We start from the raw sequence: 26,480 nt of genomic DNA, 5'->3' as shown, positions 1-26,480 counted from the left end.
AAGTTTAAGGAGTAGTAACTTATTAGCATAGCATGCAGTTGAAATTCAGCTCCATGGAATGTCTTTGTAAAATAGTACTTTGCAGCTATTAAACCCATCACGTAGGCACACAGACCTTTATACAGTGGCACAAATTTCTCTAAAGAAGAAAGCTTAGGTTAGTGAACCACAGCTTATTTCCTAACTTATGTTCAAGATAAAAACAGATAACTATGAACTTTCTGATTTGAATAGTTCACCATGCCAGCAAAGATCTGAATTTAAGTACAAGCAGTGACAGCAGTTCAGATGATGAGAGGAAAGCTCATAGAAAGTATGTCAGCCTCTGGAAAAGCAGGATCCTACAACTGCCTTTGTAATACCAAAGGACAATAGCTCCTTCCTGCAGTAGAGATTCCTGCCTTATAAACATATCTGCCTGAGAAAGTCAGCAAATCTTTTACTACTAAATACCACCCCTCTGTATCAAGGTACCTCATGCTCTGTCTTCTCTCAGTCATGAGCAGTCACCCATCACTCTTCAGCCTACAGAGACACTGACATGTCAAATGCACAGGGGTGGATCCAGAAAGCAGTTGTGTAACCCTCATTGCAGTGTTTCCCAAGCAGCCCAGTCTGAACCCGAAAGCCTGCACCTTTCATGCCTCATCTTTGCCCAGCCTTGCCTCCCTCCTGTTCTAAGCTACTTAGGGGCACAAAGGAGGAAAAGACAGACATCTTATGGTTGGACTTGATGATCCAGTGGGTCCTTTCCAACCTAGTGTTTCTATGATCTTAGTGCAACTTCTGTGGGATTGGGAGAGGACAGAGTTATCAAAAGGGCACGCTGAACAGAGTTATTAGGAAGCAGATCTGTGGCTTGTGGGCTAGGTCTCTTATACCATCTTTGTACGCAGCTCTCTAAATAAACAATCAGATTTGCCTTAGCCCTATCTAATTCCTTCTGGTGTTGCTGAGCATAGCCTGCACAAACCAATTAATTTAGCTTGGAAGATATGCTGTCAACAGAAGAGAATCCATTTTCAGCTCAAGACAATCTAGCACACAAAGTGCTTCATAATTTCAATCTTTTATTCTTGTACAATAAAGGCCAGATTGAATCTCACCAAAAAGAAAGAAAAAATCTAAAAGCTCATTAACATCACAGATGTTAAAAATTACATCATGAAACTGCAATAAAAATCTGCTTGTAAGTGCTAGGCATCTGGACAAACCTGCTGTACAATGAAATTTTTTTATGGTCGTAATTATAGAAGGAGCATTTCTTGCTTTCTAAGTTTTATTAATATGAATAATATCCTCCCTGCTTGCTAATCTGGATTTACTAGCTTCCTAAAACATAAAGGAAAACCACGTCACTAACCCCAGCAGAAAGGGAATGGATTGAGAGTCAAAAACCCTGCAGAAATCTTCCAGATTAGTGGGGGGACTCCAGAGGCTGCAAGTAGACATAAAATGTGGTGTAAGTACCACTGCTTTCCTACCTACATCACTTCTTCAACTGTTCTCTATGTGGTACTGAAAAAAGGATAAAAGCAAAAAGCATGCAGAGGTCTACATATATACTGCATAGAAAGTATCAAGGAGTTATTTTCACATACCCTAGCTTTGCTCCTTTTTTCCTCAGAATGAAACTGAAAAATGAAATTGCAGTTCCCCAGTGTTAAGTATTCCTATTTTTACAGAAATATAAATTCTGTATAGAAAGCATCTTGCTATATCATACTGCTTATTAATGGGTTTGTTCCACGGTTTTGAAATAGAGAATGAAGAACAATTGATTGAAGTGTGCCAGAGGGGCCTCTGCATTTCATGTATTGTTCCTCATGCAGTGCACGGAACAAATATACATGCACGCTCCTTCCTTCTCTGATGTCCTTAGCCAGGCTGTAATTTGGCCAGGACAGGACCTTGCTGGAAAGGTAGAGAAGGGATCGTGCAATGGGAGGAAGAAAATGCTGCTTGATACTGGGAGAAGATTCCTCTGGACCATCCGTACACAGGGCTAACTGCAGTTGTAAAAATACATTTTTTTTTTCAAGGAGATGTGTACCCTTATAATCCACTTGTATTTTTATAAAATCTCAAAAATTATTTATCTTTAGGCAAGGCAGGACAATCCAATACAAAAGCTTCAGGCAGAAGCCTTCAGAGAAAATTAAAGAAGAAATACCTAATCAGGAATCCCTTTGCTCCACCTAAGCCTGCTTTAAAACTGCACTAAAGCTATTGTTACATGGACATTGTTCAAGAGTTTATGTGGAGTAAACTCACCATAAGACTCCTATTTGCTTTCAGCATTGATAACAGACCAGAAGATGACATCCATACCCAGTAAAGAGGCTGACAGAAGGTACTGTTAAAAAGCACTTTTTTTATAAAATCAAAGTGATTTACACACATTAAATGTACCAGCTAAACTTAGATGCTCAGTTACATGACTAAACAGACAAGTAAAGATAGAGTGAGGAAAAGGGAAATTGAACTTTCTAGCAAAGAGCCAACTCTCCATCTGTCTGTATCTGATGCCAATCCTGAGTATAAATAAATTAAGAGAAAAAGTAGTTAAAGTGGAAAATAGCACCACTACTGCTAAACGGTGTCACGAAACCCAGTCAGAAGAAGTGCCAGAAGAGGAAAAATACCAAGACATATGGCACAGCACGGCAAAGCTAGAGCACAAGATGGCATCCTGGACAGAACAGCTAACTGATGCCACTCATGGCTCTTAACCATCCTTTAGAGGGCAGAGGAGAGACTTACCAGGGAAGACAGAAGTAACTGACACTGAGAACATCCCTCACCTCCATTTACCTCTGCTTAGCATGGGTCTAAGGCAGAAAAGCAGGCTAATGGAAAAAAGCCTTCCCTCTCACTTCAGTGCTTCCTACTACTTGTAGAGGTAGCAAAAATAGTTGTTATTTTCCAGGCATCATAAGCACATTCTTGTTTTCATTTGTATACATTAAGTACATGCCATATAGATACTGCATGGATACACTCTTAAGAGTTCACACCTGCATAAAAAAAATTTTAAAAAGGTTTAGGATATAAGTTATTGAGAAAGAAAAGGAGGAAGCAAGAAATATTCTCTTCTTGTAAATAATGAATTACATGAACGTATGAATGTGCACTCAATAGGCTGACCAAAAAATGTATGAATAGAACCACATGCCATTTAAAAACCCATGAATAACATGGAATTGGCAAAAGATACAATGCACAGTTCCCCATGAACAAAAGCACTTAACTGTACTAATGTAATAATGCTATCTCTGTTAATACTAGCACAAGAACAATCTTCTGCTAGAAGCTGATGGATTCACTTGTGCATAAAAGCCCATATATCAATATATACATAATAGCACACTCTGTATGCCCATAGGAATATCACAATGTGGTTTTTCAACACAGCTGTACGAGCTCCTGGCAGCCCAAATACAAGATTTATCTTGCCCTGTTTAAAATGAAAAACCAGATTTGGCCATGGCTGTCAGAGGAAATCAACAATAGGTTCAGAGATACACATTTGATGTTGGGAAACTGATACTTTTTGTTTTACATTACCCCATCAAACCAACCACACCTAAACTTTTCAAAAAGTGAGCTGAAACTGGAACTAAATGAACTCTTAAATCCCTGTGAAAATTTTTGGAGTTTTACCTGTCTTCACTGATTTCAGATATTTGGGAGGAAGGTAAAAAGCTAGGGCATTGCAGCTACAATAGCTTAAGAGACCTTTCAGGTGATTTATACATAAGCCCACAGAAGCCCGGAGGGACTTCTCTATGTAGGGTCATTCTGTGAAACGAGCGGCTGAGAACTGAACATGTAGTGCATGTAATAGGATGAAGTATTACTTATAGCTTAGTTTTTCAATAAAATAGCAAACCATATATCCCAAATGTTGGCACTTCTTATAGGTTTCACCAAGCAAAAGCTCCAAGACACGCATAGATCCTGTTCTATTTCTCTTCACTGTTTGGGGGTAGAGTGGTGAAGAAGGGGAGGAGGCAGAACTCCAAAATAAAGCATGTGATCGTGATGGCATCACAACAGAAATAAATGGCACTGCGCTTTTTTGGAAAACATTTAAGATGTATAGAGTTTACGGTGCATTGGAGAGAACAGTTAAAGCCAAAAAAATTAAATAGACATCACTACCAACAACAAAACCCAAACCAGAGCTACATTGCCATTTAGTAGTCAGGCTAGAATCTGCTCATGAGCAGCAAGATACAGAAAGAGAAATTACAAACTGACTTTACTTTAATCCACACCAAAAGCTCCATAATAAGACTACTGAATTGTAAAATAATTTCACAACATCTCTCTCTCTTTTTTTTTTTTATTTTAAAAAAAGTTCTTGATATCTACAGTTTCCACATTGGGACAAATTAACGTTCGATATATGCAAACAAGAGGGCTTAGCACCCAGTGAAGGTGACAGCCACAATGCATAACGGAGCTTCCCTGTTACTCACAGGCACAGTATAGTTGTAAAAGCTTTTGTATCCTGCACCTACTTGCTATAGACCCACAGACTCTTTCTGTCTGAACCCGTCTATCCAGCCCTTTCTCTGTGTAGCATACAACGTGTCACAAACATTGCACAAGAGATTAGAGATGTTTTCCTTTCAGACAGGTTTCAGACATTATTCTTGATGGTTTTGTTTAACACTGTCTCAAAATAAAGCCCCCAAAAGATCTAGGCTACAATTACACATACTCTGTGGCACACTTACCAGTACCAGCAGTGAAACTGCATTTGGGAAGAGCCACAGGTTCCCTTGTATTCTAGCAGAAACTTGAGGCTGATCATTCTGCTCTGTGGAAGATCATCTCACCTCATCATATTGCTAGTAGGGGTTCTGCTGGTAGTGACCACAGCAATAGCTTTTGAAACAAGAACACCCTCCTGCTAGAGAAGGGGCTATGTCTGAGTATTAATTTAGCAAATGTCGCCTACCAGCTTTGGACAACAAAGCATGGGTACAGCTGAGTAGGGCTGGCTCCACTTCAGGATAAATTGTTCTGCATCATGTTTCTAACTCTTGACTCAGCATTCACCATAAATTTAGCCTTAGCATCCGTAAAACTGGATGTCATTGCCTCTGTAAAAAATGCTTTGAGCTGTTATATTTATGGGGTCATTTATCCAACAAGAAAATGCACAGGTCATCTGGCAAAAAGGCTGGTCATTTTATGAATAGCCCCATCCAAAGCTTACATTGTACTGTCCTATTCAGGAAGCAAAGTATGCTTGCTGAATGCATTTTCTGATATAAAATCATTATGGCATTGCATGTACTCTTTATCACAGCAAGGAATCTATTAGAAATATTGACAGATGAGCAATCAGATGGACAGGGCTAGCCAAGTGATGAATAGTGTCCAGGTGAATTTTCAATAGAATTACTTGAAAACCCTCCAGGATTAACCACCATCCATTCTCTTCTACAAAGGGGAAAGTCACCTTGCCAACTGGTTGTCGTACTGCTGAAATCCTGACTTTTAAGTATGAAGAATTAATTTGCTTTTTTCTTTGCATAAGCAAAGTGAAAAGTATTTTCTAACTATATAAGCAGACCTTACATAAATACAATAAAAACAGACTTTAAAAATTATATTATTATATAGCTTAAAACCAGAGTATCTCAAAAGACCTGAAAGAAAACCACAGTAAATTACCCCAAGATGTTACATTTTTGCCAAGCATCACACTACATAAAGAACAAAATATATTTAGGTACTGGGGGGGGAAAAAAAGCAAATAAAGGAAATTTTAATTTTGTCCTAATGCTGACATAATGAAATAACTATATATGACCACAGGATTTAGTATGTATAGCTCCAGGTTAATTAATTGAATTCATCTTGAAGGCAATAGTTTTAGGGAAGTAGTCCTCCCATTTCCCTTCTTGCCATGCAACTTTTTAAAGAAGTAATTTAATCTGATCTGAAGCATCAACCTTATCATATTTTCATTTTATGATGCCCAGTACAGGACAGAAGATGTAGTAAAACATTTTATCCCAAATCAAATGTATGCATTTCTCAATCCAAATTCCAATTAAATATTTCTTGCAAACAGAATTTCTGAAGTATGTGCTTTTAAAATTTACATATGAATAAAAGTCAAGAGGTATTATCACATTGATTTTCTTACAGTTTTAACCTTAAAATAATCTAACTTCTAGATTTTTTTTTTTAGTCATCCAGTTTCCCTGAACAATAATTAAGTGTGTTAGCAGGTAGTAGACAAGTCACCTACCTACTCTGAAGATCAAATCATCTTCAATTGGATTTTCTTTTCTTTTGCCAGTGCTGTACATGCTTGCAGGCCTTTTCACAGCTTTCTGCTTCACATGACCACTGCCAGGAGACTTAACACGCCTCTTAACCCCTTCAGTGGTAGGAGACACATCTGCTGATCTGACCACTTTAAGTTTGAACGGGCTGCCTTTGATATGTTGATCATAAAGTCTCAGTGACAAAGTGAAGTCCCCTTCTTTCTGAACAGTATACAAAAATTCATAAGTGCCATTTTTATTGTCAAGTATTTCTCCATCTGCTACACTCCCATCAGGCGTGCTCAGTTCAGCAGTGAGATAAGCATTCCCAGACTTACAGAGCTCCCCATCTTTGTCCTTAGTTGTGATGGTAACAGACATGGGCTGTCCAATCACTGTCTGCCTCAGCCCCTCACCTGTGGCAACTGTTTCAGAGGCAACAGCATTGGTGGTTAAAATAGTACCCAGATTGTGAATAGACTTTTTCAGGCCTTCTGTTTCAACTATGAAGTCCAACTGATCATTTTCACGGGGCTGCAATGGGAAGTCCCGCTCAGCCAGTTCATTCAGCTTGTCGCTCATTTGCTTCTTCACCAGCAGAACTTCGGTTTCAGTGCCATGGTTGAGGGCTTGAGCCGTAAAATTGCTGCAACTTTTAATGCTTTCTTGTCCTTCAAGTAAGGTATCCAGCTGTGTCTGGAGGACCTGTGTGCATTACCAAATACCAGATTAGCGTCATGGTAGAACTATCTTGCAGATGTAGCATGCTTTATATCTCAAGACCTTTGTAGAAACCAAATTTATAGTGCTTTATTTTAGAGTTTATCTTAAAACTTCATTTTAGAAAAAGTACCACACTGATCCCCTACATGTTCTTAGAATATCATGCTGCAACAGAAAAAAATGCACCCTGCATTCTTCAAAGCTTCACAGATCCACCATCACACTAGACTGAATTATTGCCCCACCTATTTGTCTTGTCTTTTTTTTTTAAGACCCAAATCTAGAAGCTTGTACCCTGCTTCATCAAACTCTCAGCAGTCACAGTTAATGAGATATTTACTAGGAACTGAGTGGTGTGCGCTCAGATAGAGGTATTTTGGAGTCAGCACACCCACTAATAAGGGAGGCAGGCAGCAAGAAACATCTTGAAACTATTTCTTCAGAGCCAAGGGAAACTCCTCTATGAAGTCAGACAAGAAGGCACTCTCAAGAGCTGTTCATCCATTCTGAGGAAAAGTGTGATTTCTCATCTAAATAAGTGAAGAAAGGAAAAGTCTCCCTAGCAGAAGTGGGTAAGTTGATGCCTAAGTTTCAGCAGTCAGGAAAGCAAAACATAAAGGATGGCTTGTGGATTCTGGGAAGAGTTGGGCTGAGTAGCCTGAAGTTTTGGTGGGCAGCAAGTAGCTGCTCAATATTTAAGATTGAGAAAGAGCTTTCATCATGGGCTCAGTTTCTGGCCCTCAGTCTAAAATCCTTAAAGCAGTATTGACCTCATAATTGTGAGATGTGGGCTGGGAACAAGCCTAACATTTTTTTTAAAACCAGTTTGCAATGAATTGGAAGAAGCATCCCTGAATTATAACAACCTAGCAGAGAAATTCATGACAGCCAGGGAAGCCCAGACATTCCAGCTACCCACCTCCCCCTCCACTGATTAAATCCCCAAGCCAAAGTATCCAGTCACACATGTGGTATGTTTTTCCTACAGAGAAGAATGCAGGCACAGGCATTACTGGGGATCAGAGAAGTTATTTTCCTGGCCATCAATGCAAAGTAAATATTTTCAAAATATTTCAATTGATTTTAAAGTAAACTTAGACACCAGGTGTATTTATTGCTATGAGATACTTTTCCCTTACTGAGACACACCACGTAATGACATTGCATTCAAAGGGCATTTTTCTTTTGAATTTTACAAAGCTGTCTGCTTTTCACCCACCAGAGAAAATCCAGGCTGATGAGTTAATGATACAGGGAAGTGATAACAACACAAAATATTTTGCAAGCAAAACAGAATAAACAAATTTCAAGACTGCACTGAAATTTCAAATTTTCTGGGTTTGTAGGCATCTATAAACCTCCCAGCATTCAATACAGGGCATTTCTAATCTGTCTTGTCTTTATTCAATTACATAAGTAGTTCATACATATACCATAGCTAATAAAGTCCCAGGACGACAAAAAAACCATGTGCTTGGGATAACAAATCAGAAACTGAGGAGGAAGACAATTTGCAGCTGCATTTTAAAATCATTGTTTTCTCAATATAGTTTTCTTTCATTACAAAGATGGAAAATATTAAATCCTACCGTAACTAATATTAAAAATGTTTTTAGTGTGTTTTACATGAGGCCTCTTTTCCACTGAAACTGAATTGCCAGCTTTCTTAGTAAAGTATAACCCTTTCATTTTTTCATTTTTGCAAACTACAGTATCAGAGTGATGGAATATTTGGATTTGAGTTATTTTGCTACTATTCATTCAAAAGTAAAATCCAATTCCAATTGTTCTGTTATACAAACAGGGGAGATGCCTTTTTAATTGCTGATGTGCAGCTTTGTGAAAATTTGGTTCTCTAATGTCCCGAATAATTTTTAAACTATTTTAAATCCCTTTAAACAGCAATAAGTTAACAACATAACCCATTTTGTGTGAACTTTGTACACACTCTGAGTAATATCTGCTTGCTAAGAAAATAAGTTTTTGTTACATCTATGATACTTTTAGATGAACCTGGGATCTAAGACCAAATTTTTGATGCTAAAGGCTCCTTAGCTGCTGCTTAGCTTTGAAGATGACTAAATTCTGCCCCAAAAGTCCTGTATTTCTGGTGTTTCTGAAAGTAGACATCTTGTGCATATTTGAATTCTTCCATTTTCATAGGTCTGGCAGTTCAATACCTTCCTAATGATCAAGCGTATTCCAGATCCAGGAATGCCACATTCCTCTGCTTCAGACATCTGGAGATGCTTGGTAATCAAAGAGGATGCCCAAAGACGCTGATATTATCAGGCACTGTTGAGACTCCAGCTGTTGATGCTACTTTCTTTTAGAGGATACTTTGAGGGAAGAGATCTTTCTTATATATATAAAAAAGAAAAAAACTCATGCCCGGGAAGACAAGCACTAAATTATTTCATTTGCCCAATTCACACTTACTAATCCTAAACAAACCCCCTACCCACCAGGCTTATCTTCTAAAAAGTGCAGATTTCTGTTTCCTTCTTTGGAAGCTTGGTCTACATTACAGAGGAAAAGAGCAAAATTCAATCATCCAGATAGGAAATAAGAGTAAATACAGCTCTGGAATTTATTGCTTTCTGCATTCCCCTAAGAAAATTAGATGTCCCTCCAATCTTTACGCATTCCAACCAGTGACAACTAACATAAAACACATTACTATGCACTTGAAAGGAAAAAGGTACTTTAAAGCAAAACTGTGGTCCATAGGATTGCAGCCCAAGAATTTTAGGCTTTCCTTTGCTGTTCCCTTATTGTCACTTGCACATCAGCATGTTGGCTTTAAGCAGATGCCTGTTTAAATTGTTGGCCATTTCAGATCCTCACACACCACGCACAAAGGGCTACCTGCCTATACAGGGTCTGGATTCCATTTATAAGGCTAGGCACCCATAAAAGAGGCTCTGCAGCACTTAATTTCAGGAAAGTAAAGTTCTCCTGTGGATCTCAGGCACAATTTGTCAAAGTGGCACCCTGCATAATTTGAAAAAACTGGCTGATAAAATTAATAGCTTTTCATTGAAACAAAACATGCATCTTACTTTGTGTTTAAGGCCATAATTCACTTCCAGTTCCATAAGCAGCACACTCTTTCGCACATTTAAAGTCTTCTGGAGTTCATCAAAAGTGGAATGAATGTCATCTACAATGCTAGCCTTTTGGTTGGTTAACTGGTGTATGATTTCAGATATAAAATGAAGTGCTGAGTCAATCTCTGGAAGCCTGAGGGAGGGATTAAATTACAAAGATTGCTGTTTGAAAAGTCATTAAACATTGTTTCATCAAAAGATATCAGGGCAAGGGGCAATCTCAGCAGCAGGCTATCTTTAAACTCAGTCATTTTCCAGAACTAAGTCCCTGCCTTTTATAACCACATCGTAGTTTTGGTCTCATAAGACAAGATCAAGCCGGGGCCCTCCCGTGCAGAAATCCATTAGATTTTAGGCATTTCCAATAAGGAGGTCATGGATCCTCTGTCCTTTATGCAAACGTATCTGTTTGGAAGATACAGCTATACCCACTCTATTTTTCCTTTTCTTTTTTATCCTTTCTGCCACTGTAGTGTTTGTACTAGACTTTTAAGCATCCAGTATTACTTATTTATCATTAAATTCATGGCTGGCTGGTAATTCTCTCTCTAACAGTTTATGCCCCTTCTTTGGAGGACACTTGTATTTCTAATAGACTCTGTTTTGTGAAAGACATAGGAATCTTTTGCTCATTCCTCTAATCCCTCAGTGCATCACACTCAGTGGACTTTTTTCCCTATGCTAGCCTCACTATTCCCTCTAAAGGTCCATGGCACCAGCACATTATAACATTTATGTTAATAACACAGATAGCCATTGCTAAAACTTAAAATGGAAAATAATCAGTGGAGTCTCCATACCTTTTGTTGACAGCATCCAGCTGGACTTGGAGGGAAGCTTTGTGTTGCTCCACCACATCCTTCAGCGGTACCGTGGGATGCTCTGCATGTTCTCCCTCTGTACACTCCCGGCACATGGCTGTCTCACAGGACTGGCAGTAAAACTCCATTACCTGGGAAAGCAACAACTCTAAATTCAAACATGGCAGCAGTAACATCACTCAAAGCTCATCCTACTGGGTCTTGAACTCATGATGTTATCCAAGCTCTGAGACAAAGTTTTTCCTTTATTAGGTATCAAATTACTGCCTAAGAGATGGCTGCTATTCTTATATATTTCATATCAAAATGCTGGTTTAAATGCATTTTATTCTATCAGAAAGTGTCAGAACAGCAGCCTGGGAAACAGAAAGCTGGACTTCAAGGCTGGTCCTAACATCACCTTTATACTGTGTAATAGTAAGTTTTGGTGTCTCTCCCTACTGCATGTAACAACTCAAAAAACAGAGCATTCAGGTCCCCTCAGTAAACTGATCCTTCAACTCCCCAGAGAGTCTGCCGAAGACAGTATAAAAATAGGCTGTTATTCATAACAGGGCCACCCATGGAACATAAATTTGATGGAGCTCACAAAACAGCATGTTTATTTGCTAGAGAAAAGCACCCTAAACAAAGCAACATGCTGTGGGGAAAAAATCTCCATATCCCATTACTAATCCTTTAAAACCATCAGAACCTCATATCTGAGATTATAATAAGAGTGCTGATCTACACTTGAAAGAGAAGGAGAGTGTTTCAACCTGTTATGTACCCAGTAAGATGCTGTCTGGAGATAAAAAAATATCTTTACATGTAATAAATACCACAAATTCTGAATATAGACATGAAGAAAAAGAAACAGAAAAGTGCTGTGTCTAAAATCATACGTTACTCAACGTAATGCACGTATCTGCAAATTCAGCATGAGACCTTCTCTTACAGCTAGGAAGTCCTTGAGCACAAAGCATTTTAGGCTTATTAGTCGTATATAAGGAAGTTCCGAGTATATGCTTCAAAGAAAGACACTGGCAGGTCTCTTGCATCAGAACACAGCATCATAATATTGAATAAGCTGATGCTTCTGGCACTCAGACCTCTAGCACAAAGGTGGTTGTGCCGGAAATGTTGGTTGATAACAAGATGGTTGTGTAGAACAGGCTGTTTTCCGGTAAGCAGAGGGACCTGTAACAGCACTTTACGAAGTAGCTGCTCTACCAAGACGTCTTGAGAAACAGGAAGGGGGAGTAAGAACCATGATTTACATGTGGCTAGTAGCATTAATAAGGATTTTCCTTGGATAATCTTCTTTCCACCTTATTCCCATTCTTCCTTCTTATCTCTGTTCACAAGATACGGGATTCACACGCGATGAGGGTTTAGTCATTTGTTGGTCATTTGTGTAAACCACTTTAGAGAAAATTAAAAGCTGCTCCAGATAAACTGCATAAGATCAAATATATCATCAAGGAGAAAAATTAGACTTTCTAAACAATGACAACCCCCATCAACACTACTCTAGTCACTGTGAGTTTAGCAGTCTCACACTAGTGGATCCTCTGGGGCCTGCCAGTTACATTTTGGTAGGCACTAAGATGTGATGCAGTCTTACAGTGCATAGAAGAAATAAATTAAAAAGAGTTTATGATTTAATTTCTTCTCAAAGGCTTCAAAAATTTGCAATAAGAAACAACCAAAAGGAACAATATCTCATTAGGAAACTCTTACATCTTTTTATACGGTCAAAAATTTTCATTTCTTTTGAATGAGTGTCAGAAGTTCATCTTTCCATCTCTTCATACTTTAATGCTTAGGTCCGAGATACTTTAACAAGCCCTTTACTTATGCAATATTTTTATCTTTGGATGCAATTATTAAAATAATTTAATATTTCTGAATGCTATTGGACATCTCATAATAAACACCATTATATTTGCAGCAAGAGAAAAAAAAGAAAGCATCTAATTAACATATTAAAGTTTAGCCTCATTAATGTTCTTCTCTTTCTTCAAGTGACAGAGATGCACATAATCTAGAACTGTAATAGCAAGCAGACCACAAAGACCTAATGTGTATGTCTGCATAGAAATCATCAGCTTTGCATCAGTCAAATTCAAAATAGTTTGAGCGAAGCAGCTTTCATTTCCCAATAAAATCTTTGGATTGTGTCATAGTTGAAGGAGAAATAAAATCTAGTATTAATACAGTTCAGGCTTCAAGTGCCTAGATAAGCTGATTTCCTAAGATTTTGTCTGGCATTTCTTAGATAAATTTAAATTCTAGCTACAGATAGATATACATTACTGTTTTTTCCTCTCTCCCCTTCATGCCCAACATGGGCATTATATTTTGTGACATCCCTAGAAAGCTTTTCACAATCACAGATTTGCTTTAGAGAACATCTCAGAAAAAATGTTTGCCTGAACCCCTCCTTTCCAAACTGAACAGAGCTCTTGCGCAAGATATACTATGGCATCCAACACTGGCGTTAGCTTTATCTCCACTGAAGAATGCAAGAACATTCCCATCAGCTGTAATGAAACATTAATTAATACCTACTGGTTCTGAAATCCCATCCACTAACTCACAATTCAAACCAGACCAGCATATTTCAGCCCAATGCTCTAATTAGACATCCATGCATACTTTTTAATTTGCATAATCAAGGATGCAGGTACTTCTGAATTAGATTTCCCAAAGCCAAAGCACACTAATTCCAGCCCTTCAAAGTTCAGGTCCTGAGAAAAAAGGCTCTCATCAATTACCAGCCCCCTTTCCCTTAAATCACGTTTGAATAATCACATTATTCATTCTCTGCCTTCTATTTGTTCGAATTAAAGAGCAGTCCAGAGAACAAGGATATGTCTGCTTTTTGCCAGCCTTCTATCTCATCTCACACACATACTTAATTTCTCTGTCCTAGGGCTAATGTGTACCTTTACTTTGTATGTGCTGGCTTTTGGAAGAATGTAAGTTTGGATTATCTCAGGACACTTCCCAGATACGTGGTAAAATTTAGAATGTGGGGGTTTGTCCTCTCTAGTTGTGAGTTTTGCCTTACATATGTAGAAAACCTGAAAGCAAATTTTTAAGAATTTTGTAAGACTGTGATGACTTAACCGAAGTGCTCACATAGAAGTGAACCACCCACATCCCTTGTTAGACTTTCCAGTTCAGGTATGATTTCATCAGTCACTCTATTGCTTCCTAACTGTATTCAGTGTTCCTTGTGAGACAGAACAAAATTTCACCAGTAGTGAGCTCAATATACTAGTTCTAATGCTCATTAAGAGTCTAACTGACATTCTCAATTTTTTTATTTAGCCTCAATGGCACGAAGAACATTGCAGAGTACAGAAAAAAACAGATTTCACTTTAATGGGATACACATGTAAGTGACATGGTGGGAAGTATAAAGCTTACAAGAAAAAACCAAAGTTTAAAAGGTATGTTATGATGTCATTTCATCAGAATATCAAGGATAGGTGCTCTTTTATTTTTCTAAGAGAAGCATACAGGCAGTAACTAGCACCTGCACAAGCTAAGGAAATGTTTTTCTAGTCAAGATCTTATACTTGTCAAATTGCCAAGCTGTTCTGTGATCTTTTGAGAAAAAGCTAGTCAGAGATAAGGCAGGCTCTCTTGTTACAGGAGTTTAATTTAATATCGGGTATGCTCTCTTGTTACGCTTTATAGGCAGAAAATACACTGCACCTGTAAAAGCATGGATCCCAGACTTCAGACTGGTTTTCACTTCTAATTCAAATGAAATCTGAGCATAGATTTTTCAGGATGAGTGACTGCAATGAGGCTGCGCCACTCATTACATATTATGAACTAATGGACCTAGAATTTCACAGCCTTCCCTGTGTTGGCTGTTATACCTGCCCCTAAGTGACTGCAGATCAATGTTTCCAAACCAGGATGCGTATGTGCAATGTGAGCCACAGGTCAGAATAAAGACAATCTTATTTTAATGTGTAGGCAGAAGATAAGAATATTCTGTTTGGTTCAAAAGTTCCACAGTGTGTGCTCTACTACCCCAGTTTAACAAGAACACAGATCTATGCTCCCTGTTGGATAAACACAAGGAAGTATTTGTTTATAGTTCAAGCACGGGAAGCCATCTCTCCCATTAATATATTACAAGCTAATTTTTTTTTTTCATAAGAACACACACAAAAAAGATGCCACAACGGAGGATGAGAGGGTGTGCACAGATGGAATAGGATACACACATGTATGGAAAATATGAGTGGTGAGAATAAGAGATCAGCTGGAAGGGAAAGTATCTAATCTACATGGCCTGAGGAAGGCTAAGATACAAGCAGACAGGCAAGGCAATGAGAAATATCTGCACATCAGTTTCTATCTGCTTTTAGTCAAAGATGTTCAAATCTAGCATGGCTGGAAAGATTGAAGAAAAAACCCTTGTTTAAACAGAAACTTATTTCCAAGCTAATGCAAAGAAAATTTGGTAATATTTAAATGGAATATACTTGATGCCAAGTTTTCCCTTGGCAGTAAAACCAAGGTGGGTCTGACCCTGCCCGAAGCAACACAAAAATTAATGTGGAGAGGATTCAATGCAGAATGACTGCTTGTTCTGCAAAGGCATTCTCCTCCATCTAACACCTCAATTGTCTCTCGCTCCATGAAGCCCTCAGCAAAGCTGCTACCAGCCAGGAACCTGCCATGAAGTGCCCTTATGCTGTGTACCCATGAGGACAGTAAAAGCCTATTTCCTCAGTCATGCCTAAGGTGCTGAGCACTTTACCCTGCACACCCTGTGCATCAGCAATACCCACCTGACCAGCCTCAAGCAGCTCACCCCAGAGCTTATCTCGGCTCCTCCCATCACAAAGACTAATGTGTGCACTTTAACTTTCAATTTCCCAGCTCCACAAAGCTTTAAACTGGAGTTACTCTCAGCCTGTCCCTAACCTTCCTAGATACTTACTGAAGCAAGAAGATATTCCCATCACATGCTACTCATCATGCTAAAAGACAAGCTATGTTTCAAGCCAAGCCAAATGAGTTTGGTTTAAAGGACTTACAAATCCACCTGTCCCTAGAAAGAAGTTCTCAGAGAGGTATTAGGTGACACATTTTGAATTGCAAGCAAACCAGTTTTATCTAAGCACACCTAAAGGATCATCAGCTGATAGTGTAGAATGCTAACATCGTAACATCATAATTTTGACTTCCTTCTGCATTTCACAATCAAACACCTCCTATGACAATTGCTATATCAGAAAGGAACTATGATTCATCTTAAGGAGAGTAAATAAAATGAAAGAAAACACTAGGAATGTATTAATCAGTAACCACAACACACATGTAAGTATAGTACACAGTAAAGAAGTCAGACCAGTTATTCATTAATCGAAGTGTATAGCAAATCAGTTCTACAAGTCCACCTAAATCCAGCAGGTCAGCAAAGGAGACAGAAAAATGAAATAATAACCTTTAAAATGCTCCACTAAGAGTGTTTGTGATAATTTTAAGAATCACTTGTCTATTGTTGACATACCATACAATTAAAAAACTAGTGTGATTCCAATTCCTCCACTATACTTTTAGAACAAAATATCCATAACAAACCAGACCCGTTGATCCCAATCAGTACCTGTACACATCACAGGACTTCATCTCACTTACATTTCCATCATGATTAGGGCAGGAGAGTGGTTTGCCTGCCACAACAGCGGTGACAGTCTCCAAGATGGAAGACTCTTCAATACTGTTTTCCGGCGTTCGTTGCAGGACATCCATCAGGTTGGTGATAAAGAAGTTGTTCTGGAGTGCAGAAACCCCTTTCTCTGGCAGAATGGATGTCTGGCGGCACACGGGGCAAGAAAGGGTTAAGCTATGGGCTGGAATGTAATTCTGTAAGCACCTATGGGGAAAGGAGGTAAAAGGGGAGAGAGAGGCAAAGTATAATCAAAGAGGAAAAAAAATCCCTTCACTTTAAGAACTAGTTTGAAATAGTGCTACACCTGCTTAGAAAAGGAAAGGTACATGACCAGGCTTCAGAAGTAAAAGTGGTTATGGGGATTTTTTTCCTTTAAACCTCTTTTTCATCTGCCATGTGAAAAGAAGTTCAATAAGCTGACATCATTATAAGAGTTATGTGCCTTTCCTTGAGATATTTGTGCAGAGAGGAACCATGTCTCCAGACATCTGCTGCATCCTACTCAAAAATAGTAAAAATGATAAACTATTAAATAAAGTTCAACAGACATTAAGTTACTACATTAAGTATTTAAACCTGTCTTTAACTGACTAACTGGCGATGACCCTTGTCTTTCTAATAAAATTTAGTAAAGGAGATTCTATTTGTGGGTTTAGTGTTTCAGATCTAAAACCTGGTCTCAATGAAACCAATGGAATTTTTTTCATTTATTTCAATCAGGAAAGTTATTTGGCAGTCAGCCAGAATCAACAAGAGCTCTCTACTACTTAGAGAAACACATCTTAAGTTATCACACTTCATGTTAAAGGGGAGTTTTGGAGGAGATTTTTGTTTGCGTTTGATTTATGTGAGTGTTAGGGGGGTGGCTGTGTGAGGTTTGTTTGGGGTTTTTTTTTCTAAATTTCATACAATATAAATTTGACACAAGTTCTGTGACCAACAGTATGCAGCAGACTGGCCTAGATGACAGTTAGTGCCACTTCTGGCCTTGAAAATCTAGCTAACAGCTGCTAGGCATGCAACATCCAACTGCAGCTGCAACTGGCAACTCAGTTTAGACCATAAGTACAGGAACCTTTGCCGAATGCAATTCTTAAGGGAAGCAGCACTACACCAAATTCCTCGTGAGACGCCAGCCAAGAAAGCGTGACCTCGCACAGCTACACAGCTCTTATCCACTTCCAAGGGCTTTGCTTGCACCACTCTTGATCCTACTCTGGCAGCTCTCCTCCTGACCTCCCTAAGGGCTCTGTGAAAGGAGAGCTTAGGCTTTACACATCACTAGTGTACTGGCAGAGTTCTTCAAGCCTCTCTCCATAACCAGATCAGCATAAGAAGATTACAGTGAAAACCAGAAGCTGACCTTAGGATTTACACGTGAGCTGAAGTCAAGAAACTTAATACATGGTAGTGAAAATCTTGACTTCATTGACTTCAGTGAGTATTTCAATGCTAACTTCAGTAAAGTTGGGGTTTCCTGTTCTTATACAAATGGCTAGTTTGCCTGACACACTTTAAGCTCGACAATTTTTCTTGCACACCCTGCAAAATTAGATACACACATATTAATTCTAATTAACATTTGGAAATCTTCTGAACTAAATATTCACACAAAATACCATTTATTAAAATCCCACTGCCATTCAATATATAATCCAAAGAGTTGCATCCTATCATCAGACAAAAAATTTTAATGAATAATTTTTCAGTTAACTTTTTTGCAGATGCTTTATTTCCTCCACCATTTGATGGATAATATAACATTAAAGTATCGCTACGTGCATTCAATTCATTCAGCTGAATACAGTAGAAGGCAGGTTGCCATTTTATCACATCTCTTTTCAGAGAGTTTTTCCACTTCAGCCAACCAAGCTGTAGAATAATGAAGACATTTAATCACAGGTTATTAATAATGCATATATATCTAACCCTGGGACATTAAAGGATGGGATGATTATTTCTCTGCTTTGTAAACCAACAAAGAAAGGTTCTAATTGTTTCTAATTATAGGCTAGGCAGTATAAATTTGAGGCCATTAATTTGAGGTCCAAATTGTGACTGCCATTACTTTTCACACTGTTGTAACTATATTCATCATTTTCATCGGATTTACTTTTTATTTACCCTTGCATAAAGGGAATGTATTCCAAGTATTCCACTGTTATATCTTCCTCCTGCCTGCCACAAATGAAAGCGTTTTTCTACATCCCTGCGTCTCCAGCATTCCCAGACTTTATCATGCCTTAATATGACCTTTACAAGTAAAAAGTCCCTGTCCACTAAAGGATACACTGTTCCATGCTTTTTGCATAACGTAAATACCAGCATGAGAAAATTACTTACTTCTCACAGAAAGTGTGCAGACAAGGAAGTACTTTGGGGTTCTTGTAGCGGTCCAGGCATATGCTGCAAATCAGAAACTGCTTGTCAATCTGACGGACCACAGGACTTGGGATGTTGGAGCCTTCACTGGCCATCCTAGACCACTGACATATGGGTCCTGTTCCCTTCTACGCTGCACACTGCTGGATTGGGGTGGGGAGAAGAAGAAAAGAAGAAAAATGGCTTTTAAACTCAACAAAATAACAAAATCAACAACTACTACACTCACGTTTCATCCTTACGCAGGAATGTGTATTTCCATATAAAACTAGAACAACAAGTGAAGAATTAAACTTCTGAAATGGTTTATCACTGATGAAAGCCTGGGAAACAGTGAACCAAGTGTACAACATCATACAAAACACCTCTTTTTGGGCAGGCATTCTGGAAAAGCATGTTGCCTGTGGACTGAAAGAGCTACAGGGTTGTCTGGTTTTAAAGAAATCCCATGATAAAAACGTTCTTGTGCCAGTAAGTTCATCCAGTGCTAACAAACAGGATTTCTTATATGTACACTATAGCTGGCAAAATGCTTAAATGGGAACTGCTGTATCACAGACAGAATTTGGAAATTATTCACCTAATTTTTTTCCCTTATCAGTGCCAGTGTTGCCAAAGATTTGGCAGGTTTGGAATCCAAAAAGCTCCCAAGAACGAACTTCCAGAACCTGCCAGCCCCTGGGAAGCAAGCGGTAAAATTCTGCATCAGCAACGACAATGGGGTAGGTGAAGTGAAAATCCTCACAACAGAACAAACTGAGCAAAGAAGAGGCAACTGATAGCTGCTGAGAATCAGCAAAGGCAGGGTAAGGGATACATAAAGCACATCCAAAGAATATACACAAGAAAAATGGCATTCTAGGCAGTAAGAGTAGTAAGAAGCATGTTTCTAGGACTGAAGATTTTTCATAGCCCTAGTATATAAAGCATGAAATAAAAGGGTAAGAAAAAAAGTCTGCTGACTGACAGAATTAAAATTGCAGGTTAAAGGAACACCAGCAGGCTTGGAACACCTCCTGAGCTGGAACAAGTCACAGGCAGAGAAAAACAGTTTCTTTTCAGTTGGAGGTACAGATGTTAGCCAACAGAATTAATACGTGGAAAGAGAAGATGGGGAGGAAAAGGAAGGAAGCAAGCTCAAGGAAAAGTGAGCTGTGTGCTAAAATAATTTAGAAAAACCTGACAAGCAGATGTCCTGACAGGGTGGCACAGCAAGAACTCCTCTCCATCAGTGTTCCTAGCAGCTGGAGCACTGGGAAACAGAGCTTCAGTCCCTGGAGAACCAACAGCAGCATCTTTGCCACGGCACTTTCTGCCAGTTCTCTGGCACTCACACCAGAACAGGAACTCCTCTTCCATGTGAACAGCAAGCCCAGCTGGGCTCCTTCACCGCAGGAAAGCTCCTGAGGTAGTAACTTATTCCCTAAACATTTTCTATCCTAGTTTTCATGTCATCCCTTTCAGACAATTTGATATTTGGTTTGAGGGAAGTTCAGGCTTTCCAAGACAGAAATAACAAGCCCTTTGCCTCTGTGCTGATCGTGCTCATTTAAAGGTCACTCGATTCCACGATGATTTGCATGACCCATAGTATTTTATCAGCAGCATTACATCAGATCTTCTTCCTGTACTGAATGCACAGCACACTAATCTAGGAGAATTGAACTCTTACTGTTCTTCTTGAACAGTTTATTTAGCCATACAGGTATGGTTTACTTACTACACAGAGTAAATGACTATTTCTGATAACAGATTCCGGGAGAATCACTTTTGAGCTAGCAAGCACAACAGCATAAAGTTATTCACAATTAAAATACCCAGTAGCAGTAACTGACACGTAATTTGACATACAACACTTACAGTGGGACCTTTTGCTCCTTTCTTTCCAAGAAAGGGGAATCTTCAAGGTTAAAAGTTGCTATGATGCTTGTAAAATATAATATTTGTTCACTAACCAAAAGTGCATGATTCCCAAATTGATAATTAGTTTCACTTTTATAACTTCTTTCCCCATAAGATAAAATATGAACATTACATAAACATGAACTATTTAAATGTCATCAATCACACACAAAAACCTTCGGAGATCAATTAGGAACTCACTATTTTTTAAAATCTTGAGTTAAAATGGCATTACAAGAAATAGACAAAAATATCCACCTATCACAAATGAGTGTGGGAAAAGGAGACTACCAAATACACATTAATGTATTCATGTATTTGGTGTATGACATGCAGAACTTCAGTATACGTTTCAAAAGAAAATTCAGTTCACCATTAATGCAGCTGTATTTGCTTCCCACTCTCTTGACCCAAAATTTAAAGGGTGGAGACCCCCAAAACCACAGAAGATAATCAGAAGCAGGAAGACTTCTTCTCAAAAGCAAATTTCCAAACTGGAGGCCAATACATTATGAACAGTGTAATTGGGGGGGTTTTGTTGGTTTTTTTTGTTATAGACTAAGTACAGCCTATTTTAAAAAAACCTGTACTTAAAATACAAAGAATAGGTCTCCAGTGAATGCTGTCTGTCATGTCATAGAAGTTCTCTTGAAATGAGATGTTTTCGTCTTTCCTCCATCAAGTACAGCTACACTAGGAAATAGCGTTTATACAAGGAAAACCAATATTGCCTGAAAAATTTTGTACTGATTCATCTGATCTTCATCTTAGTCTTTTACATTCCTTCAGTGTCATTGCAAAATCAGATTATTCTGAGCATTTTATACGCAAAGCTCCTGTCAGCCACTTTAATTTTCAAATGTTCAGGCTTTAAGCTTTGTCAGTGAAGGAAACCATTAACAATTCAGAAATAAGTGCTTTTAATATTTGACACTTTGTCTGGGAACACAGCAGGCCATGATTGTTATTCATCTCCTATGCTCACACAAAGCAGCTTTAAAACATGCACCTGAAAATAGAATTTAATCAGGACGTGTCAAGCTTTGGCCAGTACCTGGGAAAACTTCTTATACAAGTGATTAATTAAAAACAGGTTTTTTGAGTATGGAATTTCCAAGATTCTGCAGCCTCCCAGACCCAATTCCACCTTTTGATGAATGTGATTTAGCTATGAGAAGGAAGATTGCCCATTAACTCAATAAAAGCAACTGTAAACTTGAATACTATTTGAGGAAGAGCTGGAGATTTTAAGTAATGCTTTTGAATTTCGCCAAAGACAGTATTTATTCTGATTTACAGCAACGCTTGCAGCAGGTCCTGTAAACAGCAACATGTGTTTGGGGTGCATTAGCAGTAGGAGATTTTGCAAAGTAACACTATTTTCACAAGAAAAACATTCTTTTTTGTAGTAGTAACTTCTGATCTCAGAAACTGCCAGAGCTCTTTGTGGATGTTCACTCTGTCTCACAATCTAATAAAGAGCAGCTGAACCATGAACTTTGAAAATAAGGCTGAGAATCACTTCTCCATACATTTAGGCTTCATAATTTAAACAGGCAAAGCCAAAGCTTTGTGAAACATTGTACCAAACAACATAAAACCCCACCCATTTACCTATAAGGAGCACATACTGAAAACCCAGTTAAGGTTTGCTAAATCAAGTGCCGAAAAAGGTTCTGAAATGTACAGCCTTTGTCACCCCTTTGAGGGTCAGGAATTGTTATCTTTCCAGCCACCCCAACAGTAACACTGTTCTTTTTCCTTCTGCTTGGAGATAAGACTGTTGATTTTCATTCAAAATATACTATACAGCAAAGAAAGGAGAAAACAATGGCTCTCTAAGCTAGTGGAAAGCCTTGCCCTGCTGTGCATGCATGCACGACTTCAGGAACGAAAGCCAGGGTGCAGCCCCACCCTTATGAAAATAACTCCCCATAGTATTAGAAAAGGAAAAACAAATTGTTACGGTACAGCAAATACCGGTTCCAGAAGAGTTGTTTCAGCTTAATAGAGCTATAAAGTGCCCCCTCCTACAGGTATCTTCAAATGAGCTCTGAAATTCCTCAACAGTTACCAAATTCTCTATCAGTTTCCATGGCTCAGCCAAGAAAAAGACATTGGGAAAACATAACTGTCTTTTCAGTTCCCAGGATTTATTCCTAAAAGAGCAGAATTCTCTGATGCTGATACACTGCTGTCGCTGAACTCCACCCAGCCAGAGCTGCAACTAGCCTGAAAGTACAGCCTGAGGAGAATAAATTGCTCGCAGATTGTTCATCCTCCTCTTATCAATGGTATTCACAACGCAGAGGGTCTATTCATGTATTATGAATGAATAGGTTTCCACGGGCAACGTTTCCAAAGGAACAGTTAGGCCTCAGAAGCCATAAGAAAGGGTGGGGAACGTCAATAACGTTGCTTCAAGGATTGAGGGAGTTAGGTTTTAAAACTCCTTATAACAGATACATCTCCCATCCACAGTCTTTAGGAATAAAGGAGAGGTTCCAGCCATTTCTAGCAGCAGCCCCCAAATTAGCAGATACAAAACATACAAAGCAAATTAATATCATAACCACCACACAGCCCACTTGTGTAAAAGGCTTGATAAGCTACATTTGCATTCTTTTCTCTCCGACTCTTGCAATCAGCTTGGTGCCTTGTTTAAAACACAGCAACCCTCTTCATTCTTACAGCATGCAGAAGCATAATAAACAATCAGGGTCCAAAACTGAAGGAGCAATGCAGCAGCAGCCACCAGGAATAACAGAGAGCAAACCTGAGCATTTTAGACCTACCCATCTTTGTAGAAAAATAGCTTAATCAGTGCAGTGCTGAAGATAAAATCCTTGCAGGGACGGAGCTGCAGTTCCGCAGTAATCCAAACGAACAAATCATCATCTGTTAATATTTCAAGCCTCACGCATAAAACTCTTAAAGAATCCCTATCACAGCATAGTAATTTTTAGATGCACAATGGATTTTGTGCTCTAAGGAATGATGCTCCATTCCACACAGAGGACAGGTGCAAAGAAAAATGGAAGACTAAGAGGAGGCCCAGTGAAGTCGTCATGAATTTTTTTTCCCCTGGGTCATTTACAAGTGGGAGACCCCTCCAGGATTCAAACCAATCAATCTTTATTTAGCACATCTTTTTCTCACTCAGCCTGTGTAGAAAGACTGCAGCAAATGGTGCAAGGGATTGTGGGATAGGGATGCAGCAGAGAGCTGCAATGAGATTCGCCGGGTTATTTTTTTTTTCCTCCCTACTCAGCAATCAGCTGTTTCGAGGCTCCGCGCAGGGCCATTGAATTTGGTCACCAGAATGTTATTACAGGATTAGCAGGCGGAGACAGCTACCACTGTGCATCTGGCATGTCAATGCAGTGAACAAATACATATGCAAATATTACTTGCAAATCGGAAAAAGGATTTAACTCCGAAGGGGAGAGTAAATATTACGTAACATCCATTACCAGCACAGTCGCCACAGATTAAATGAAAGCACTTCCATTTATAAAGAAGATAAAGTTTAACACTTAATGATCCCACTCTGATTTTTCCAGGATTCGGAGTACTTCTTGGAATGTAATTCTTCCCAGCTCCAACTTCCAGCAACAACAAAAGACCCCATAAATGCTCTTTGTCTCTCCAGATGTTTAAATCAGAAGTACAGAACCTCTACAGAAAGCTGCGCTACTGACACACAAACCAGCACCACTTTCTTCTGCTACAGAGCTGTGTATTTGACCCACCTCAAGCTCATCAAATCTTTAAGGTGGCAATTAGCAAACTCATATTCAAGGAACATAAGAATCAAAGCTCGCAAACTGTTTAGTATTAGTACAAACATTAATGCAAAGATGTATTCTCTTAGTAAATCTATTTACTTGTTTTAAAAAAATTAAAAATCAAAGATCAATACAGATTTCACTAGGCTATTACCAAAGGAAATAAAAAGAAATGCGGCTTCTTGTATATTTCAACTGTGCAGAGAAGGTTGTTAAAAAGATGCTTGTGAATACAGAGACACTACTGAAGTAAAGTAACATAGAATTAGTTTTGTCTTCCAGCTGGTGGGTTTTGCAGAGAAGGTAGTATTTGCATCTCTAAATACAGTGTATCTTTTCTTTTCGAAAAACAAATCCTATGCAAGTATTTGAGCTAACCAAGCCTAACAAAGCTTCCCATAAATAAAAGGACACAGAGGCCCATTTGCATCACGAAGAAAAAAATGTGGGGTTTAAATACTGTCTGTGCTACTCTGACTTAATTAGGACAGATATAGTTATTTTAGAAGTCTAAAATGTTGTCTTAAGCTCTTTAAGCACAGTTTCTGGAATATAATATTTATTCCACTCTTGCACTGATGAGGTAGATAGTATTAATAAACATTTAGCATAAGTGAAATGCAATCTAAATTCCTGTTGAAAATATAGATTCTGAATACATCATTTTTTATACTTTCCACTTAGCAATCATTTAGGCAGATTGGTTTTTTGCATCAGGCAGATCCAGCCTGGTTTCCCTGGGTAATGCCTACAGGGTGAAAGCATGTTGTAATCCAGTTTATAACCTGAAATGAAACATCAGGCAGCGTGTGTGCATGTTAGGATTTTCAGTGCTAGTGCCAAAAAACTGATCCTCTGATTTCTTCAACATTTGCTGAACTCTGTCAGAGAGAAAGAGCAAAGTCTGTTTCATTTTAGCTCCAACATTCAGCAGGTCAGAAGAAGCAGGCATCTGCACAGGATTCACAGTTTTAAAATGCCAGAGATTTCAGGCACATTTTTGGAGGGTGGTTTTTTATGTTTAGTTGGGGTTTTTCTGTTTTCTTTTTAAACTGTCTACAGAACCCCCATTGCAAAGAGCAAGCAACATATTTCACTCCCACAATGAGGAGATACAAGGCCTTTTGTTTCTGCCACGGAACAAAGACACACTTAAAACAAAAATCAAGAATGGAAATTCAGCAGCAGCACCCCCAGAACTGAGGTGAAAGACTCTTGGACAGAGGCGTGCAGATACCACTTAGCTGCTTGCTTTTCCTTGCTCATTTCAAGCATCAATTTTACATACGCTAAACCAGAATGGCAATTATTGCTCAAATTACTATTTCCATTTACAGTCAGTAGTAAGGACTACATACCCCTCAAATCAGAACCGATCCCATAAAGTACCTCATGGCCAAAGGAGACTGCAGGAGTCACAACTGCATACACTCTCACAGGGATCTACACTGCCAAATGAGAGATTGCTTCAAAGTGCAGCTCTCTTGTAATTAACTGTGAGAAGCTGCCTGCTGACAATGATCTGATATCCTGCAAAATAATCCTGCTTCTTCAATGAAAAAATGTGATATTGTGGCAAGGAAAATGAAACAAAAGTCATAGCATTTCCCTTGAGATTTCTATTCTTATATGTTGAATGTTGACATGCTGGTTTCTTCTCCCTACAGAAGAGGAAATGGATTCATAGCTCAGTGAACAATCTTGCACTTTACCCCCATAGCAGTTACTACCCGCCTGCTTCAAACAGGTTTATTGTATGCGTGTGGTTTTTA

The 26,480-nt window shown here is 38.7% G+C and overlaps 1 protein-coding gene across 9 annotated transcripts in view; it reads right to left on the bottom strand.

The window, feature by feature from the left end:
* The window catches only part of TRIM2 (tripartite motif containing 2), a 109,645-nt gene that overhangs the window by 18,229 nt on the left and 64,936 nt on the right, over nt 1–26,480 (bottom strand). For 7 of the 9 annotated variants that reach the window (XM_069855726.1, XM_069855725.1, XM_069855721.1 and 4 more), the window contains 5 exons: nt 18,980–19,161; nt 16,603–16,840; nt 10,927–11,078; nt 10,079–10,259; nt 6,275–6,998 (listed from right to left, as the gene is read on the bottom strand). In XM_069855726.1, the coding sequence (XP_069711827.1) occupies nt 6,275–6,998; nt 10,079–10,259; nt 10,927–11,078; nt 16,603–16,840; nt 18,980–19,113 (1,429 nt within the window). In that variant the 5' untranslated portion in view covers nt 19,114–19,161. Of the gene's footprint in view, nt 1–6,274; nt 6,999–10,078; nt 10,260–10,926; nt 11,079–16,602; nt 16,841–18,979; nt 19,162–23,715; nt 24,101–26,480 lie in introns of those variants that run through there. The other 2 variants (XM_069855719.1, XM_069855728.1) reach the window with 1 other exon arrangement.

This window comes from Phaenicophaeus curvirostris, chromosome 4, assembly GCF_032191515.1.
Source record: "Phaenicophaeus curvirostris isolate KB17595 chromosome 4, BPBGC_Pcur_1.0, whole genome shotgun sequence".
Taxonomy (NCBI): Eukaryota; Metazoa; Chordata; class Aves; order Cuculiformes; family Cuculidae; genus Phaenicophaeus; species Phaenicophaeus curvirostris.
The sequence above is the reverse complement of the archived record's forward strand: the minus strand, read 5'-3'. Positions and strand labels throughout refer to the sequence as shown.